This window comes from Neovison vison, chromosome 9 (assembly GCF_020171115.1).
Source record: "Neovison vison isolate M4711 chromosome 9, ASM_NN_V1, whole genome shotgun sequence".
NCBI lineage: Eukaryota > Metazoa > Chordata > Mammalia > Carnivora > Mustelidae > Neogale > Neogale vison.
The window spans coordinates 7,587,537-7,600,592 of NC_058099.1; the positions used below are offsets into that span (position 1 = coordinate 7,587,537).

A 13,056-nucleotide genomic window follows, 5' to 3' on the forward strand; every position below is an offset into this window, starting at 1 on the left:
TACAGCAGGCAGAGGAAATAGACACACTGCCTTACATTCCCCCAATCAGCCAGTGTCCAATGGTCCTGAGGGGGCTGGGGTTAGCAGATCTGAATGAGCCCCTCCTGCTGTCCTGAGACCCAGTGTCCCACTTGCCCTCCAGGCCAAGCAGGAGACCAGGAATTAGAGTTTCTTCCAGGAGCCCCCAAAGCCCAGCACTGTGTCCCAGAGAGCTGCTTTGCCTGTATGATCTCAGATTTGCCCTGCCCTACTCTGGGCCTCAATCTCTCAGCAGCCCAGATGGAACCGGATGGTCTCAGATGATACATACAGTTTGGAGAGGAGGGTATTTGAGAATTGCCACTGAGCAAGACTGGGGCCCCATTCCCAAGTGACCCAAGGGAGTCATCTCCGTGGCTGCTCAGGGAATGGTCTAGGGCGAGGTAGATGGTGTCCCTCCCCTTCCCCCTGGGAGGCAGGGTGCACCTGGAGTAGAAGGAAGGAAGGGGAAGAGGTGAGGCTGCAGGAGTTTCCTGGTGCCCCGTTCCTGCTGAGATCATGGGGGATGAGGAGGAAGGAGGGAGGAGGGGCCAGGAGCACAAGGGCTGAAGGGCATTTAGCTCCCAGAAAGGAGAACACCAACCTCGCCTCACCCTACCCCCCCACTCCTGGCACCTCAGCCTTCTGCGGGGAAATAGCAGGTCCAAAGAGCCCTGACACCCTCCCCTTCAGTCCGTGTTAAGGAGGAGGAAGGGGAGGCCCGGTGAAGGAAGGAGGCCCCAGCACCTTCCACCCACACCCCTGCCCGCACACAGGAATTATCAGGTCAGGGTCCTCCAAGAGGTCAAGATCCGACTCACAACCGGCCAGACCCTGCTTGAAGCACCCCACAGGTACCGTCTACTACCTAGGCCCTGTGAAGAGGAACCTCTACTGCTTATTTTACCAGGGAAGAAAGCAAGACTCAGAGAGGGGAAGGGATTTTCCTGGGGTCACAGAGAGATAAAGTGTCAGAGCCTTGATTTGATCCCAGGCTTGACCAACCCCCAAGTCATTAGGCCACATTTCACCTCCCACCAAGTACAAATCTCAAAGCCATTTCTATGTTACTTAAATGACCTCCCATAAGCCCATGGAATAAGGATAATGGGAGCTCATTTTACAGGTGAAGACACTGAGGTTTTATGAGGTTAATAACTTGCTTGACATGACACATTTAGTTGAGTTGGAATTTCATTCACTTTAATATTTACTGTGATGCAACTATGCCCTAGACACTCTTGCAAGTTTTGGGGAGAGAGCAGTGAGCAGAGCAGACAAAACCCTGCTATCATGGAGCCCCGTTCCGGTGTGGGGGAGACACGATAAGACAAGGTGTTATATGGTCATGCAGAAGAAAGAAGTGCTGGGAGAAATATTGAAATCAGCTAGGGGAATTGGTTGTAGCAGGGGAGTGTCTGGTGGTAGCAATTTGGAAAAGTGAGCCAGGAGAAAGTTCTCTTTGAGGTGATGTTTGAACAAAGGGATGAGGGAACAAACCCTCTTGATATCTGGGGAAGAGTGTGCCAGACCAAAGGAACAGCAGGCGCAAAGGCCCTGAGGTAGGAGCATCCTTGGCCTGTTTGAGGAGCGGCTGAGACCCACAGTGGCTGGAGGAGATGAAGATGGGAGGCTGGGGAGTGGAGTGATGGGAGGCGAGGCCAGAGAGGAAGCAGGTTCAGATAATGGAAGGCCTGGATGGCCTGGCAAGGACCTGGCTTTGACCCAGGGAGATGCAGCCATCGCTGGCCTTGAGCAGAGGAGGGCCTCACTCTGACTTATGTTTTATGAGGACCTCTCCTTTGAGGAGGGTTTGAAGCAGTTCTACTCATTGTTAAGTGTCACGCCCAAGCGTCCTTTCCTCCCTGCCAGATCATAGAGCCCTAGGCCCCTCCACCCCCACTCCCAGGGCTGTTCAGAGGGAGACTTGGAGAAGGTGGCACCCCACAGGAGAGCTGGGGACACCCAGCCCTGTGCCAGGCACTGAGAACAGGCCCAGAACCATCCCCACCCCCAATCCCATTTCCTTTTGGAATGTTGATTCTGGTCCAAGAATTCCCAGCACTCCCCAGAGTCCCACGACCCTCTCGGCCCTGCAGAGTGACGTCAGCTGCTGGGCATCTGGTAGTGATTACCCACCAGGGGAGGGGGCTGTGGTGGGCCCAGCCTGTTCGGCCTCCTCAGGCTCTGGGCGGCTGGTCCTTGTCTTCGGAAGGGGCCCAGCTGCTCCCCGCTCTCATTTCCTGTGGAGACTTTCTCACAGTCCTCAAGACCCCCGGACGCCTCAGGCTGTGGGAACTACGCTGGCTCGGGAAGGATGGACTGTACCCCCACCCCCAGCTGGAGCCACATCCCCCCAAAAACTCTCAGGGGACCTTGTTTGCAGAATCCTGGACCTCTGTGGAGTATGGGGAGGAAGTTGGGTACATCGCTGACTGCACAACATTGAGCAACTCTCTTGCCCTGTCTGACCCTCAGTTTCCCCATCTGGGTATCAGGGACAATAACAGCGCCTGCGTCATAGGGGTGCTGTGAGGACTAGATGAGGTAGAGCGTTTGTCCTGAGCTTGGCCCAGAGATGTACCCGTACAAGGAACTGCTCTTGCTCTCCGCACACCCATGTTACAGAAAAGTTCACTGAGGCCCAATGAGGGGAACATGCCCAGGGTCACGCCGCTTCCTCCCTCCCAACAGGGGGCCCTCTCCAGAGCCTAAGAGGGTTCTCTTCCCCCATCCCGGCTCCATTTCTTCTTGATGCCGATTCTGGGCTCGTGGTCCAGTTGAAATATTCATTTTCTTTGCCTTCCCCTCCCCACCTTCTCCTCCTGTCCACCCTAGGGCACGCCCCTTTTCCCAGGGGAGCCAATCCAGATCTAGTCTGAGCCAGCTGTGTGTCCTGGACCAAGTGACAAACTTCAGTTTTCTCCCTTCTCGAGCAGGGCCTCCAGATTACCGGCATTCAGGCAGCACTCCGCCTGTGCCCACCCCTTTCCTCTTCGCCAGCAGATTCCGAGTACCAGTCAGTAGCTCTCTGGGCTCAAAAGCCTCGGTTCTGCCCTGGAAAGAGTGGCTCCCACCTGCCCTATCCTCACAGGGCTGGTCCCCTCTTTGAACACCTGCTGGCAAACTCACCATTGTCAAGAAGACCGAGAGCACAGAATTGTGGAGAAGGAGCAGGATGTCTTCAAGACAGTGCGGGCCCATCTTATAGGATGTGGGGCAGGGCAGGGGCTAAAGCCAAGAGCCTACCTGGCAGAGAATCCCAAAGGGCCCACGGCAAGGTGCCCCGGGGAAAGACAGGGCTGAGCGATGGTCGGAGTGAAGGGTGAGAAGAATCTTCAGTCCCCCAGGAAGGGCAGAATGGGAGATCTCCATGGCTGGGAGCTGGGTCAGCAAGAGGACCCTCATGGGCTTTGAGAACTCCGCATCCTTCCTTCTCAGGATCCTATGGCCCCTCTGGCCCCCTTTACAGAAAAGGCAGTTGGACCCCAGAGAGGTGGAGGCAGGGGGAAAGCCAAGAAGCAGGAGGCAAAGGTTGGGGAAGTGGCCACATAGCCAGACCTGGAGCCCCAAGGGGACAAACGGGGTCAGAGAGATGATGGATGGGCAGCCCACCTCTGCAGAGGGCAAGGCGGCCCACGGCAACGGAGGGCCAAGGTGGGATAGGACAGCAGCTGCTCTCTGCTGCCTCTCCTCCAGGATCCCTTGGGGAGCCTCACCGTTTCTCCCAGGCCAGAATGGAGCCTTGAAAGTAAAGCTCAGATTTAAACCTGTGTTGGGGAAATAAAGGATAATGGACTCTAATTACTGCTCATTAATCCAATTAATTAAGCTAATGTATGCAATAAGTGGTATCAGTTATCAGAACAAATCAGTTAATACAGGCAATTAAAGGGGTTGGTTATTTGAATAATTAATGTGGCTGATTAATGGGACTGATTTAGCTCAATTGTCAGTATTATTTATTAATTGATTTCACCACTAATATTAGAGAGGAAGTACCTTTTAAGTCCGTGAAATAAAAAAGTTAATTAGGGCGCCTGGGTGGCTCAGTGGGTAAAGCCTCTGCTTTTGGCTCAGGTCATGATATTAGGGTCCTGGGATCGAGTCCTGCATGGGCCTGTCTGCTCAGCAGGGAGCCTACTTCCCTCTCTCTCTCTGCCTACTTGTGATCTCTCTCTCTCTCTCTGTGTCAAATAAATAAATAAAATCTTTTTTAAAAAAGTAAGTTAATTGATAAAGCTGAGTTTTTAAAAATGGAAGCTTTGATTTCTGCATTTGATCATTACAATGGGAGGAAGAATGTTCTAGAACTCTCCAAGCACACTGAGATCTGAAGGCCAAGTCGGAACCACTCTGGCCCTAAGGGAGAGAGGAGGTTCCAAGCAGAGGGAACCAAAAAGGCTGTGGCTGGGCTGCAGCTTGAGAGACTATGTTTTGAAGTCAGGAAGGACTTTGCAGAAGGGAAGGTTATGTGCAAAGGCCCTGAGGCTGGAGGGAGAAGAGCTCTTTGGAGGAAGTGCAAGAAGGCTAGAGTGCAAGGAGAAGCAAGGGGAGAGAGAAGGGACGGCTGACTGTGCCAGCTACAGAGAGCTGAGCCCTGAGAACCAGATCTTGTTGCATGGGGCTGCTGTGTGGCATGTATTCATTCAAAAAAATCTTTATGGGGTAGCTGGCACTGTTATTGGCAGATCCCAATTCCTGTCCTCTCAGAGTTTGTGTTCTAGTGGAAGAAGATAGTCAATGCATGACAGGTCCCATGAAGTGCTTTAGAGAAGAAATAAAGAGGGAAAGTAAAGAGGGAAGGGAGGTGGGGAGTGTTGAGAAGTTCACACTCTCAGATGGGTGGCAGGGGAAAGCCTCACTGAGAAGGGGACATTTTAGTAAAGACCTGATGGAGGGCAGGGTCCGAGCTCAGTGGTACCTGAGGGGAAAGTATTCCAGCAGAGGGAACCGAAAGTGCAAAGGCCCTGAGGTGGGGACAAAAGCCAGCAAGAAGCTTAGCGTGGCTGGAGCAGCGAGAGAGAAGGGAAGCAGCATAGGACATCGGGCGTGAGAGATGGTGAGAAGCCAGTCTGTAAGGCTCTCGGGAGGACTTTGGCCCTTAGTCTGAGTGACACTGGGGGCCACTCCAGTGGGTTGGAGCAAAGAAGATCTGTGCTCTGACTTTCACTTTAATAGAGTGCTCTGGCTGCTGGAGTGAAAACAAGTCACAAACAACACACAGAGAGGCAGGGAGGCCAGTGATGAGGTGTGGCAATAGTCCAGGCAAATGATAACAGTGAATCAGAGGCAGGCATGGTGACATGAAGTCTTGGAAGTCCTGGAGTGTTGTAGAGGGCCAGGGTGAGGTAATAGGGATTAAGGGTAGCCCCAAGCCGGCAGCTCCCTGAGTCTCGGCCTCTGCCCTGAGCTCCCCCATTGGCTCTGACCACCCCAGCCCACTTGTATCTTGGTGCAGTCACCCCACACACACACACACAAGGCTCTGTTCCCTCCCCGGGGCCCAAGGGGAAGGAGACAGGAAGCAGGAGGAAACACTGGGGCGATCCCAGTGTCCTGGCCAGTCTGTTCCCAGCAGTGAGCGGATTTCCGGGACTGAATGGCAGGAAACTCTGGGATGGGACACCTCACCCGGAAAAGCTGGCAGAGGTGAACCGTGCAGGGGAGGGGTCCCTACTCCACCTCGCTCCCACCGTTGCTAGACAGAGAGAACCAAAAAGGCTGTGGCTGGGCTCCATGCAGCTTGAGAGACTATGTTTTGAAGTCAAGAAGGACTTTGCGGAAGGGAAGGTTAACAGCAAGGACTCTAGAATGTCAGAATAGGGAGGGCTGTCAGACAAGCTTCTCAGTGAGGAGCCCCTAGCCTCAGAAGCAGGGGGCACCGCATGTGTGGAATTCTGCCCTGGGAATCCACACCTCATCCGTGATTTTTAAAGCTCAGATTTTTTGGTGTATGTTTTAAATTCAATCTATTTTATTAAATTTATGACATTCAAATTTAAACATTGGGCTTCTGCATGGGAGGAAGCAGTTCCCTAGAGTCTGACTTCCCTCCCTGTTTTGCAGATGGGACTACGGAGGCCTGTCCTAGCCAGAGAACCAGGGCCCAGCCTGACAAAATTAATCCTACCACTAGTGATCAACACACTGCTTGGGTACTTACTATTCACGTATTCCTTTAAGCAATCGTAAACTCCTACTATGTGCCAGGCACTGTGCTGGGGGCTTAACAGTGAGTCAAAGTCAATGCCCTCATGAAGGTTTCAGGTAATTAACAGTCAACAGGTAGGGGCGCCTGGGTGGCTCAGTGGGTTAAGCCTCTGCCTTCAGCTCAGGTCATGATCCCAGAGTCCTGAGATCGAGCCCCACATCAGGCTCCCTGCTCAATGCGGGGCTTGCTTCTCTCTCTCTCTCTCTCTGCCTACTTATGATCTCTGTCAAACAAATAAATCAAATCTTTAAAAAAAAAACAAAAACAGTCAACAGGTAAATGTAAAATGATCATTTCAGGCAGAGGCTGAGGAAAATAAAGGAGGGTTGAAGACAGAGAGTGAAGGACCAGGGACTGTTCTAGGTCAGGTGGCCAGGGATGGCTTCTCTGACGAGGGACATGAAGCAGAGCCCCAAATAAACTATGGGTGAGGCGAGCTGCGTGAAGGTCTGGAAGCAGGGAGTTCTAGGCAGAGAACAACAAGGGCAAAGGCCCTCTCGCAAGAATGAACTTGGCAAAGAGGCCAATGCGTCTGGCCAGAATGAGGGATAGAATGAGTGAGCGAGGCATATTGGGGGTTGGCAAGGTAGGTGGTCAGGCGCCCCCAGGCTACACAAGGCCTTGTAGGCTGGGGAACATATGGCCCTGTTGATGCCTGTTTTTCCTGCATAACTGCTTAACTCTCACAAGGGAAGAAAGTTCTGGACTGGGGGCTACATTACACAGCCAGCCATTTGCAGGCCACAGAGAGGGGTTTAGATCTTGTTCAGGGAGAGGAGGCATTGTCGGGGGTGGGGGTGGGGGTTGCTCTGTGCACGTGACCTGCTTGTTCTCACCTGAGTGCCTCTGGGGGAGGAGTGGAGGCCGAGTGGGGCGTGAGAACAGCAGAGAGCCTTCGAGAAGGCTGCTTGCTATGTGCTCCACAGAGCACACGGGGCTCCTGGGTGGGGAAAGGACTGCCCCTCGGAGAGACGTGGTCAGGATCTATTTTGAAAGCAGAGCTGCAGGATTTCCTGAAGGGGTGGGTGTGGAGGGCGAGTGGAAGAGGAGGCACAGATGAGTGCAGATTTTTTTGGCCAAGGAAAGCAACAAGGGTGCAGCTGACATCAAGTGAGGTGGGAAGCGGATGTGGGGAGCAGGGGCGTGGCAGCAGGGGGTTGGGTAGCCACCGTCCTGCTTTAGATGTGACAAGTCCTACTTTAGATGTGACAAGTCGCAACGACTTCAGACATCCAAGAGGAGATGCTAAGGAGGCAGTTGGGTTTACCGGGCAGGAGTTGAAGGGGCAGTTCCAGGCTGCATCAGAGAAGGGATGGCAATTAAGGTCAAGCCCCCTCATGAGGAAGGATAGTATTAATCTGGCATCTGGAAAGGATAGTCACTCCCGGCCCCTGAAGGCGGCGGGGGTGGGGGTCAATTCCACCAGGGCCAACGGTCACCAGCTCAGCATGCTGCTGAGTGGGCCCTTCTTCACTGGGCAGAGAGTGTAGGGTAGATGGGGGGTGGGCAGGAGGCTGAGCCCCAGCCCAGGGCCACCAGCATTTGGAGTGGAGTAGGGTAAAAACCCTTGAGCATCCTGAAGCCGGGTGAAGACAGCATGATTCAGAAAGCGGGCCTGTTGTTAGGCATGTAACACTGATCGGCTCCCAGAGTCCTTGCAACAACCCAATGAGGCCAAGGCTGTCATTGTCCCCGACTTCCAGGTAGGAAACCCAGGCTCAGAGGGGTGAGGGGACTTGTCCAGGGTTGCACAGCCGGTGAGTGGAGCAGCAGCCCTCCCAGCAGATTCCAGTGAGTGTTAATCGGCTGCCACGTCCCCTCCTGTCTTCAGGATGAGCTCTCTTGGCATGCTCAGGCCAGGTGCTGACAGCCGGGGGGGGGGGGCCAGAAAAGGCTGGGGACATTCACCTCTCTTCTCTTCTTCCAGGGTTGCTGGAGAGCCAGAGGCTGGCGGGGACTATGTGAAGGTAAGCGGGGCCAAGCAGGAGACACCGGATGGTTCGAGGCCTGCTCCCTGAAGGGCAGAGTTCTTTTCTGAGCCTTGTTAGGGGCCATACCTCACCGCCTGTTCCCAAGAGGAGAGGGTCTCAGGGTCCGGGCAGTGCTCGGGTCTGGTTTCACTCCCAAGGATCTTCTTCGCATGCCTTCCATCATTCTCTCTTGACCCCAAACCCAGGACCCCCCACTGTTTGTTTCCACCAGACTCTCTCCCTCCCCGCCCCCCAGCTGCCAGCTGCCCTGGGCCCTGGGGTGTCTCCTTGCTCAGACCCAATTCCCACCCACTCTCTGAGCATGTGCTGGTGTTGAGAGGTGGGAGCCAGAAAAGATGGCTCAGTTTTCATCACGGAGAATGGGCCCGCCCGGCTCACATTTACCACAAGCTTAATTTGTCCTGGGCGTTGGGAATGTTAGGAATGCAGCTTTGAAACAATGACGATAAAGAGAGTAACATAACATCTTGTGAGCCTACTGTGTGCAGAGCCCTGTGCTGGCTGCCAGCCAGGGAGGGGAGATCGCGCTGAGTTCTGTACATGAATGAGGTCTTTGATTTCCTCCCTTATCACGGGGCAGGGAAGGCCTTCCTGTACCCATGTACATATGGGGAACTTGGGGCCCAGAGATGCACAGTGAGTTGCCCATAGCCACACACCAACTACGGGGCAGAACTGAGATTGCAATCTAATTTTATTTGATCCCAACTAGGGTTGCTATGGGCTCAATGAGTCCATGCCCTTAAGTAGGGTTGCTGGACCTGAACTAGAGCTGGCTGGCCTGGCTCTTGACCCTGGAGACATTCCATTACCTGAGATGCTGCCTATAAAGTCCCATGTAAGTGATGGGCCATGAGGCAGCATGGGAAGTGCTCAGATATCTGCCCCTCACTGTCAACAGAAGCCTCAGATAGGAATCCATTGGAGCTCAGCAGGTAGGGGATGACTTTCAGTTTGGGAGATGGGGAGGGGGAGATCAAGGAAGGCTTTCTGGAGGAGGAGACATTGAAACCAAGCCATTGCACTTGACCAGGAATGTTCACCAACATCCCGTTCCCAAAGGAAAAGCTGAAGAGGGGCAAAGATAAGCAGAGATAGACAAGAGAGTGGTCCAAGCAGAGGGAAGGGTGTGGGCAAGGTCAGAAAGCAAGCTGGGTGAGCCCAGGAAGTGTAACCCAGGGTAGCGATAAGTTGAGCTGGAGCTGCTCCTGGAATCTGTGCCCTGGCTCTTCATTGGGAGCCCTTACACCATAGGGGGATGGAGGCCTCAGGGAGAACCAGGACCAAAGCCAGTGGGTAGGACACAGGGAATACACAGTTTTCAGATCCCTGGCAAGGTAGTGAGGTCTCCATCACTGATGGTAGTAAGATCCTTATGAGGATTGTATTTTTCCTTTAGTTTATGGGTCTGAACATGTACTTTAAAATACTATGAAGGAAATAATACCTGTTCACTGGAACAAATTAAAGGACGAAGTCAAAAGAACATTAGTTTTAGCTTCGAGCCTCAGATGGTGGTAGAATCAATAGTTAGTTACCAACCATCCATTCCTGCCCTGAGGTACTAGCTTTCAGAACTCCAGGTTTCTCAGACCACAATGTGATCAATTCGATTCCAAGTCAAGGGTTTTGAAGTTCCAAGGCCATAAAATTCCAAGCTCCGTGCTCAGAGCTTCAGGTGTATTTGTAGAAAACAATCGAACAGGGGCACCTGGGTGGCTCAGTGGGTTAAAGCCTCTGCCTTCGGCTCAGGTCATGATCCCAGGGTCTTGGGATCGAGCCCCACATTGGGGAATCTCTGCTCAGCAGGGAGCCTGCTTCCTTCTCTCTCTGCCTGCCTCTCTGACTACTTGTGATCTCTGTCTGTCAAATAAATACATTTAAAAAAGAAAAAAAAAGAAAACAATTGAACAGCTGAGGCCCAGAGAGGTGGACTCACCTCCCTAAGGTCACACAGCCTGTCAGGATTTGTACCCTTGGCCTGACTGATGCAGAATCAGTGATGACACCCCCCCCACCTTATTCTTAGGACAAAAGTCCAGATTGTAAGACAATAAGCTTAGGCAATAATAGCATGCATTTATTGAGCATTTACTTTATGCGCGTCAACTTAACAGGCATCAAACTCAGGGAAGGCTCAGAAGAGCTCTGTGAGCTCAGCACAGGTATGTTTTCCAGATGAGTGAATCCCGCCTCCAAGAGAAGGGGCTGCTGGGGTGGAGGTGCCCCCCATCATGCTAGCTAAACCCAGGTTGGTGCCCTAAGCATCTACTGGCTCTCCATACCCCCAGAGTCTGTCAGTTCAGCATCCCGAGGTTCTCTGCCCGAGTCCCTGATTCCCATTCAGAGGTGAGAAATCCTGGGCTCTGGGAGATTTCCTGAGGCCACAAAGGATTTGGTCAAACGCATACAGGGATTTCTCCAGCTTTAGATATGATTTAATTCAAAGTCTTTGCCTGCTCCGGGTTAGAGAAGGTAGGTACGGTGAGTTGGGGGAGCCAGGAACCCCCTCCACTCCCGGGCCCAGACATCCCCAACTCATCCCGCTGCCCCCCGTCCCCCACCGTGATGGCCCCCCTAGGCGGGTCTTCTGCCCCGCGTCCCCAGGCTCCAGGCAGCCCTGTGGGGCTGGAGCGCGGGGGGCGAGGGGCGGGGAGCGAAGGGCGGGCGGAGGGAGGAACAATGGCCCCCTCCCCTCCCATGACCGGCTGGAGGGTGGGGTCTCCCCGCCCCGCCTCCCCGCTCCTCCCCCGCCAAGGCGATGAGGTAATCGCGCCGCGGAGAGGCACGCGCAGCCGGTGCCCAGCCCGGTCGCTCCCCGCGCCCCTGCCCCGCCGGCCGCCGCCCCCCACATCGGCCCGGCCCCGGACGCCCGGCCCCACCATGACCGAGCGGTGCAGCCTGTGGAGCGCCCTTTCGGCCGCAGCCTGCTGCTTCTACCGCGGCTCCTTCGTGCAGGTGCAGGTGAGGGGGCGGCTTGGCTCCCGCCAGGCGCTCCGGGCTGAGACCCCGGCCGCTCCGCCCGGGGCCCGGGAGCTGGGAGCCGCAGCCCGGTGGCGTCTCGCAGGGTCTGGCGGGGCAGGGGCAGGGGCTGCAGGAGGGGGCGGGGTCGCCCCAGCCTCACCTCTGGGCGCCCCGCCGCTCCGCAGGGTGAGGGTCCGGCTGCCGCTCCCGGGACTCGCGGCTGCGGGGCTGCCGTTTCGGTCCTGCCTCCTCCGCAGGCGGAGCTGAGCTGAGGCACTGGGTCCTGGGAGCTGCGGTCCCCGGCGTCCTGCCGGTACTCCGGCGAGCGCTCCGGCCCCTGCGGCTGACCCGGGCAGCCTGGCTCCCCATTGTACCGGGAGCGCTGGGCTGGGGTCCGAAGGCTGAGTGAGGGGAGGGAAGCTGAAGGGGTGCTGCGGGTACCGGGGCTAGGGCCAGAGCGCCCGTCACTCTCCCGCCTTCTAGGTGGGCTGGGGCAGGCTCGGGGAGCAGGGCTCCCAGCCCAGGCGGCCGGGCAGTGCCGGACCGCGCCGCGGCGGTGAAGGGGTTAAACGGAAGGGGGTGGAGGGGCGGACCCGGACCCCGCCTCTGCGGAGCATCATCTGGGGATGGCCTTGCTTGGGGTTGCCAGACCGTAGGAAGCTGGAGGGGGCTTGCTGGGCGCGGGCTGGGGGTTAGGGGTTAAGACCCTGACCGGAGGTCTCTGCGCTTTTTACTCCGGAACCCCGTGGGGTACGCCGGCCGCGTCACCCCTGCACTCCCCGGGGCTCACACACACACGCTCTGAGCCCGCCTGAATGACGGCCCCGCCGGCAGCGGAGCGCAGCATCCCCGCACCGGCCAATCAGGCGCGCGCAGGCGGGGAGGCGGTGAGATCATCTCTGGCCAATAGCGGTGCGACGAGCGCAAGGATGCTGCATTCGCGCCCCAGCCCGGAACTCTCACCATCCCCCCCCACCAGTCTTGGGAGCTGGGGACCCCCTGGTCAAGAGTGAGGAGGAGGGCACAGGACCCTAGGGTTCCCCACTCTCGGGTGTGTGGGAGCACCAAGTTGGTTTCCCCAGATTCTCCCTGGGACCTTTGATTATGGCTGGAAAAGTGGAGACTAGTCTCCCCACCCCCCCACCCCCGCCCGTTTACAGATGCAACCCAGGCTCAGAGAGGAAAAATGACTAGCTCAAGGTCACACAGTGGTAGGCAGCGTCTTGTGGCCAGGTTCTTTACCTCACAGCCCACTCCCCTTCATTTCCCCATGTCCATCTCACTCCCGCTGTGGAACTGGGGTGAGTTCTCAGTTACATGCTTTTTGTGAAAGAGAAGAACCCCAGAAGGCTGAAGTATTGGTGTTTTCTCCCCTACTCCCAGTCTTCCCTCCCCAGGGTGTGGCGTGGTGTAGGGAGGGAGGCCAAGGACCCCAAAGAATAGAGAACTCCAGACAGAAGTGTAGGTATCTGAGGACCTCCCCAAATTCAGTTCAGCCCTCAGCCTTCCTACCCTTTGGGTGTATCAGTTTCTACCTTGGGTAGAAAGTGGACGGAATCCCCATCCCAGGACCTGTCTTTTCCTGGGCACCTGTGTCATCGTTGACCCCCACCATCTGTCCCCAGAGCCCTACGGGCTCCGCAAAGCCCCAGTTTTGATGGGTCTATCACCAAGCTGCTCCTGCTCCAACTTTGCTCACCTTGGAGAGCTGTCTGATTGTCCTCCCAGGATCTCTGAAATCCTCTCTGACCCCTCCACCCTCTTCCCTGTTCTGATCAATGGCTGCTTAAACACTCTTTTCCCTGGTCCCCAACCCTGTGTCCCACCCTTCTTGCCAGTGCCTGAAAGCACTAAGCCACTCTCCACACA

General features: G+C 55.6%; 1 protein-coding gene across 5 annotated transcripts in view; it reads left to right on the forward strand.

The window, feature by feature from the left end:
• Positions 1-13,056, forward strand: part of SH2D3C (SH2 domain containing 3C) — a 29,108-nt gene that overhangs the window by 4,874 nt on the left and 11,178 nt on the right. For 2 of the 5 annotated variants that reach the window (XM_044264842.1, XM_044264843.1), the window contains one exon: positions 8,160-8,199. In XM_044264842.1, coding sequence (XP_044120777.1) covers positions 8,160-8,199 — 40 coding nt within the window. Of the gene's footprint in view, positions 1-6,463; positions 7,936-8,159; positions 8,200-11,106; positions 11,188-13,056 lie in introns of those variants that run through there. The other 3 variants (XM_044264845.1, XM_044264844.1, XM_044264846.1) reach the window with 3 other exon arrangements.